Source organism: Hemibagrus wyckioides, linkage group LG06, assembly GCF_019097595.1.
Source record: "Hemibagrus wyckioides isolate EC202008001 linkage group LG06, SWU_Hwy_1.0, whole genome shotgun sequence".
In the NCBI taxonomy this organism is placed as follows: Eukaryota; Metazoa; Chordata; class Actinopteri; order Siluriformes; family Bagridae; genus Hemibagrus; species Hemibagrus wyckioides.
This window is the reverse complement of record NC_080715.1, coordinates 3,339,441-3,347,072: the sequence shown is the minus strand read 5'-3', so window position 1 is coordinate 3,347,072 and position 7,632 is coordinate 3,339,441. Positions and strand designations below refer to the sequence as shown.

Sequence of the window (7,632 nt, the reverse complement as noted above, 5' to 3'; positions counted from 1 at the left end):
ACCAAGTGAAAAAGGTGCATGTGGTTGGGTGATAAAATATTAATAAAAGAATGACAGTTGAAACAAAACATACCTGCAGAAGACAATAACACAGACACATAGATTGTCTTCTGGTCTGTCCTGCACATCTGACCCCTATATACACAAAACAATAATGTACACTGAGAAATGCCGCTAAAATCTCCGCTGAGCTACATTAGCATAGCAGTCTGCTGTAGTGCATTTGGTGCCAACAGGTGAAATTAAAACTTCTATCAAACTTACATTAGCTGTCAAAACAACACAAAAATTACATGGCAATGTAATAAAATTGACAGAAAGTAACTTACATTAAATATAACAACATAAACGTTCATTTTTACAAAGAAAATAGTCAAATAGCATCAGCAGCATTTCTCATACAACTTACCCTCAGCAATGCATAACCGCACTGTGAGGGGGGGGGAGAGAAGAGAACTACGGAAACCCAGGGGGTACAAAAAGGGGCGATATGCGTCAATATTATTTCCACAGAAAACAAATAAAAACAACTATAAAAGAAAATGGCTCAATATGATAAAATTCACAATTTCTAAACAAAAATTATAAATAAAATTCACAACACTATTTGAAAATAATAGTTATTTCACAAACTGCATTTCTAACCCTGTTACATCCACCCCCACTGAATTTTATCGAATTTGAGCTCCAACTACACAGTATGACAAAGACCACCTACACTGTTCCATTTACCATTACAGGGTCGTTAAACAAAAAAAAAAAAAAACACCAACACCTACAGTATCCCGTAAGGATGAAGTGGCATGAGAGCAGCGCTTATCTCTCAATCCATCTACTGGTAATAGGGTGCCTTGTACACCCCACAAGACCCAAACACTTAGTGTAGTTCAACCCATGAAAGATAATAACAATTTATGCACCATCACAACACACTTGTATACCCTTAAAGCCTGAACAATCTAGTCTGGAATTTACTTGATAAGAGACTGCAACATAGACTTGCAAACTGATTTAGCACCGAATCTATCCTGAACAACGTCCTGTCTTGACATGGTTTGTATCAGTCTTGTAACAGGTTTGACTATCCGACCAAATCTCGATCTGATCCGGGTTTGTGCATCGGAAAGATCACAAAGCGTGAGTGAGGTCTGGTCAACAGTGCACAGAGTGTGTGGTGCATTGATTGTCTGTGTTGTATTGCCATCAGCAGTATTAGTCACAGATCCAAAGTCACAAGTCACAGACTGGTTTGTCATGATGTTTCCAGGCAAGGCTGAATCATCTGTAGGTCCAGAAGACACACTTGTTATATCAGTAGCACCCACCTGTGACAAACTTGGTGCAGACAGCTGTGAGATCCATTCTACTGTTTTCCTTTCAGAATCAACAGGTGAATCAGTCAGGTGGCTCACTTCATCACTCATACATGCAGACAAGCCGGCCACACTTCCAGCATCAGAGTCTCCACTACATTCACAACCATCCTCGCTCTCTCTCTCAAGCAGAATCTCTGCTTCATCTTCTGTAACGTCAGTGTCCTTAACTGATGATTCTGCTGCAAAGGTTGGTGAAGGCAAGTCAGACATTTCAGATGTGTTTCCCACAGGAAGGAAGTTGGCCAACAAAAGCAAATTTCTATGGACCACCTTCTCCCGTCCGGTGGCTGTGTCACATATTCTGTATGTGTGTCGTCCCATTCATGTCCACCACCGTGTAGATGGTTGATTCCCACTTATCAGCTAGTTTCTTTTTACCTCTCTCTTTCCTGTTGGCTAATAACACTCTGTCCCCAATTCCAATATTGGATCCTTTTACTTTCCTGTTATAAAGCTCAGCATGTCTTTTCTGCTCTTTCACAGCATGGTCCTGGGCGATCAGCATTGCTTCCTTCAGGTCATTAGATAGGGAAACCACGTATTTGTCATAGCTTACCACATCAGAATCATTAAGGACAGTATGAAACAAAACATCAACAGGAAGGCGGGGGATACGGCCAAACATGAGGTAAAAAGGGGAATAGCCCGTCGTCTCATGGGCTGTATAGTTGTACATGAACGTCAAAGTCTGTAATCGTCGCGGCCAATCAGCTTTAGGTGGCAAAGCGCGGATCATACAGCCCAAAGTCCTATTAAAATGTTCTACGCTCCCATTTCCCATTGGGTGATAGGGGGTAGTGTGTGATTTTCTGACACCAGAGACCTTTAGGAGTTCACTTATTAATCGACTCTCAAAGTTAGCGCCTTGGTCACTGTGGATTCGTTCAGGAAATCCAAATACACAGAAGTATCGGTCCCACAGAACCCTCGCCACCTGCTTAGCCTTCTGGTCTTTACAGGGAAACGCCTGAGCCATCCTTGTAAAATGGTCTGTTATCACCAAAACATCTACCGACTTGTTACTGGAGTTTTCAGCCAACCAAAAGTCAATACAGACCAGCTCCAGTGGTCTAGTTGTAGTTATACTCTCCAGTGGGGCCCTCCCTTCAGGTTCGGCTGTCTTGCTGACGATGCATCGCTGACAATGGCGAACATAATCCCTAACATCTCTGTCTATGTTCAGCCAAAAGAATCTCTGTCTTGCTAAACTTAGAGTCCTGGACTGAGCCTGATGTCCAGCCTCATCATGAACTCCTTTCAGGACTTCATCCTTGAGAGAGGAAGGAACAACATATTGGGACCGCTTTGCTCCAGTTTTCAGGCCTCTAGAAACCCTATATAGAACACCATTGCGCACAATAAGTTTATCCCAGTGCTTTAAGTATCTGGTGACAGAAATGGACTCTTTAGCTCCTAGAAGGCCTCCATCGCCTCTCAACATAATACAGGACACGAAAGAGAATTCTATCTTCCAACTGCTTATCACGAAGGTCTTTTTCAGAGTATGCAGGTAAGGTATCAAGTCCAGGTGGCACCAACTGAGGAAGATACTGCAATGTTTCCATTGCTCTGGCCCTGGGACCAAGTTCCCATTCAAGATGTGACTGTAATACCGCAGACACGTCCTCCATTCTGATAGACTGTGTGCGCTTGTGAGGTGGACTGCATGTCGACTGCACATTGTTACCCACTGCAGTGGGTTTCACACGACCACTGGATGACTTGAAGGCATTGTGAACAGAATTACATGATACATCTTTGACTTCAGTCAGAAGGTCTGCGTAGGGCTCCGCAAGCAGTCTTTGGCCAACACTCAACTTGACAAATGGTAAACGGCTCAAGGCGTCAGCTACGATGTTCTGCTGACCTGGGACATATTTAATGTCAAAGTCATAGCTTGCCAACTTGGCCACCCAGCGTTGCTCACAACAGTCCAGCTTTGGCTTTGTCAGAATGTGAGTCAACGGGTTGTTGTCAGTCCAAACTGTGAATTTGTGGCCTTTGAGCCAGTGGCTGAACTTATCGCAAACTGACCATTTTAAAGCCAGAAACTCCAGCCGATGAGCTGGGTAGTTTCTCTGGGCCTGAGTCAGTGACTTACTGGCAAACGTAATTGGTCTGGCTCTGGTTTCTCCATCCTGTACCTGAGACAGCACAGTACCTATGCCTTCTAAGGATGCATCAGTTGACAGCATAAAGGGACGGGTAAAGTCGGGGTGAGCAAGGACCACCGAGTTAACCAGTGAAGCCTTAAGGTGTTCAAAGGCCTGTTCCTGCTGTGGTGTCCAATCAGCTGCACACAACTTTCTGCCTGATGGTTTGTGTTTATGATTTTTCCATTTTCTCTTCTCACCCTTCAACAGGTCAAAGAGTGGTTTGGCAATGGCAGAGTATCTATGCACAAAATGCTGATAGTAGTTTATCATCCCCAGAAAGGACCTAATCCGTTTCTGTGATGGGGTCACACCATCAGGTTCCATTAGGTCAGCACTGGTCATACTTGTGATGTTCTCGACCTTACTGGAATCTGTCGAAACACCACTCTCATTGACGACGTGGCCAAGAAACCTGACAGACCTCCTCAGGAAGAAGCACTTTTTGGGAGCCAACTTTAAATTATGACCACGCAATCTGTCAAACACCATCCACAGGCGTAACAAGGCAGCCTCTTCACTTGGTGCAAACACCAGCAGATCATCCAAGTAGCATAGCAAACTTAGATAGTTCTGGTCCCCAAAAATACTTGTCATCATGCGCATAAAACTCCCTGGACTATTGCACAGGCCCTGAGGGAGACGGTTGTACTCATAAAGGCCCATTGGAGTTGTAAAAGCTGAGTACTTCCTGTCTTCCTCATGAAGAGGCATGTTGTAGAACCCGGACGTTAAGTCCATCGTGCTGAATAGACTGTTGCCTCCTAGCGCCGCCAGACAGTCCGCCTGATGAGGGAGAGGATGAGCATCCTTCAGGGTTCTCTTATTCAACCAGCGAAAATCCATACATATGTGGAGATCTCCATTTTTCTTCCACACAAGTACGAGAGGTGACGCGTACTCACTGGTTGATTTTCTTATAATCTCTTTGTCCTCCATCTCACTTAACACCTGGCGGAGTTTCTGGTATTGTCCAGGGGGCACTCGTCTGTAAGGGAGCCTGAACGGTCTTTTGTCCGAGAGGTGAATGTGATGTATAAAACCCTTTGCCTCCCCACAGTCAAGATGGTGGCGTGAAAAGATGTCTTCATACTCCAAAACAAGGTCAGCCATCCTTCTCTTACATACCTCAGACACTTCACATGACTCCACGTCAATATTACTGAGCCCAACTGATATTAACTTTTCTTGGATAGACTGCCCATCAGCAATTGGCGACATGAGTGATTGTGAACAGCTAGCCAACTGACCCTCTGGTAGCTCAGTGACATCCATGTCCTCGATCGCTAAGCAAGGGTAAACATCAGCCAACTTTGCATTTCGTCTTAACACAGGCTTGTCAGATGTATTAATGAGCCTTAGTGGAACCCACCTGTCTCCCCACAATGGAGTTATAATCCTTGCCACTAAAACACCTCTGGGAGCTGAGCGGGATGATGTTGGTTCCATCATTACTGTACTGCCTGTTGAAATGACTGCATTTTTGGGAAGTTTTCCCCAGATTAGATACTCACGGCCAGGCTCAAGACTGGTAGCTGAGTTACACCTGACAGCACCAACCTTTCCAGGAGTGTCACAACCTCTCCAGGGGTTCAGACCTGAGAGCATAGACAGGAACTGTTCCATTTCAGGATCTTTGTTTGAGCAGGGACCAGACACTGTCTTCCAGTAAGACTCACACAGCTTGGACTGATGCAGGACATATTTAATAACATTGGTTCCCAATATGAGGTCATCATGTTGGCCTTGGACAACAAGCGTTGGAACCACCATCTTACAGCCATACACTTCCATCTCCAAATCAAAAGCATACTTAGGTTTAACATGAAGTCCGCCACATCCAACAAGGACCACGTTCACATCAACTTTATGTTGGTCAGTTATCACCCCAGCCCCTTTCAGTTTCATCTCAGCCTTTTCACTGATGCTGCAGGCCATTGAGCCAGTGTCTAACATGCCACCAAGTTTCACTGTCCCACCCAGCATCACAGGTGTATAGAAAAGACTGTCACTACTGCTAATTCTGTGAATATTCTGATAAACAACAATTTCAGAGCCATGACATGAATCTCTTGCAGATGTGTAAACTGTCTCAGCATCCGAAGTATCAATGGTGTGGGAGTTGATCTTTAGACCTGTACTGCCTCCCTTCGAATACAGGTCAACTAGTTTCCCTCAGACTGGGACTGGGTCGGGCTATTGGTTTGGCAAGTCAGTCTGGTGTGACCTGGGGCGAAACAGGCAAAACACAGTCTATCAGACATGCAATGCGAAATGGTGGTGTGGCTTGAGTCATTACACACCTTACAGACTGACTCATTGGGGTGCCTTTCACGGGGAGTGCGCCGAAATCTGCCACCTCTGGTCGGATTAGGAGTATTGCGTTGCTGCAATTTGTCCATCATTTCTTGAAAAATGTCAACCATACGAGTTAGAAGTCTATCCTCTGACTGTAACTGAAGGTTTTGTGCCACAGCTGGCACAGAGGAGTGACTCAGACTATTAAGTGATTTGCCCTGAGCAGGGACAGAGGTATGAGGAGGGCAGGGGGACAGGCACACTGAGTGTTGGGCTTGTGTACAGGGGTTTGGAGTGTGTCGTTGCAAAGGCACTGCCAGATTCGCTGATGGGATACTGGGCTGCTCAGGGGTCACTGCGATGATGTTACTCTTTAGCTGTGCAGCCCCAGTGGCTCTGCCACTAGCGCTTAACTCCCTCTGATAATCATCAATCCTCAGTTGAACATCACGTGAGGTCCATTCATGGATTGGCTTACACTTTAGGGTGCAGGATAGGTCACGATCAGGGCAATGTTTGACAAACATGAGTGCAACTTCATTATTCATGTTCTCTATTTGCTTCCCTTGTCTGTGCAGACCCTCGAGAGCCAAGTCAGCTGCCTAGTTCAGTCTTATCCAGTAATCAACTGGATTTTCTTTGTGTTTGGGCAGTGTGGCATAAAAGTCAGCAAGTGGGAGACATGAGGGAGCCTCACTGAAATAGTGGAGAAGAACATTGTAAATTAGCTCAGGTTCCCGTTTGGGATCATGCGCTGGATCACTACGCAAGGCAATCTGAACAACATCTCTGGCTTTGCCCATTAAATGGCTCATAATTTCCTCTGACTGATCATGCACAAGTGTCTCACGTTTCCTGAGGTAAGTTTTGGTCATGTCAATCCAGTCCCGGACTGGGTATTTGTCAGTGCTGTCACCTTTAAATGTTGGGAGTTCTCTATCTGACTTAACATGGACTGTCACATGTGGGGGGTCATGTCTGATAGATTCACGATGTGCCGTTTGGTCAGTTGGAGTAGACATGTGATCACTAGCCATATTTACTACACCCACTGACATTAGCTTTGCAACAATGGATTCACCAATTTGTGCCCCTAACTGCCCTACCATGTCTGTGAGTTGGTGAATAGCATCAGCATCAGTGCCTGGTGTTGAAGTAAGAAGATTCTCCCTCTTAAACCCACTAACAGGAGTATAACCCGGGCTACGACCAAACCCTGTATCTGTGTAATCATCAGCTATGGACTTAGAATGTCCCACATCCCTACTGCCAGCAACACAATCAAGCCAAACACCCCTTCCCTTTGGTGAATTAGGACCTGCAAAACTATCCATTGCTTTGTTATAAACTGATCTTGGCTACAGGGAAAATAAAATGAAAATAAAATATATATATTATACTTGCGTTGTGTGTATTATTATGAAAACAAAGTAAAATAGAGAAAAAAAAACAAAAAAAAATGTTTTTGAAAACAAAAAATAATAATTTTTCAACTTTTCCAAAAATAAATACAACAGTATGCCCCAATTAGCTTTCTTTTGCAAGTCTGACCACACGTTGATCTTGAAATGTAGAGTGGAACAGCAGCACAGCATCCACGGTGTCCGGCGTCAAGCTGGTCTGAAGATCCAAAGGGTCACGGCACCAGTGTAACGGGACTGCAGATAGGGCATAGACACACTTGACACCAAGGACTGCTTTCCAAGATTTATTTCTCCTGCAGAAGACAATAACACAGACACATAGATTGTCTTCTGGTCTGTCATGCACATCTGACCCCCTCAGCAATGCATAACTGTGCTGGT

The 7,632-nt window shown here is 44.8% G+C and overlaps 1 protein-coding gene across 1 annotated transcript in view; it reads right to left on the bottom strand.

Moving 5' to 3' along the window:
* The window catches only part of prmt2 (protein arginine methyltransferase 2), a 14,544-nt gene extending 14,124 nt beyond the window's left edge, over nt 1-420 (bottom strand). Inside the window, exons 1-2 of the mRNA XM_058393391.1 lie at nt 410-420; nt 74-135 (exon numbers count right to left, since the gene is read on the bottom strand). Coding sequence (XP_058249374.1) covers nt 74-100 — 27 coding nt within the window. The 5' untranslated portion in view covers nt 101-135; nt 410-420. The remainder of the gene's footprint in view (nt 1-73; nt 136-409) is intronic.
* Between the last annotated feature and the right edge of the window lie 7,212 nt (nt 421-7,632).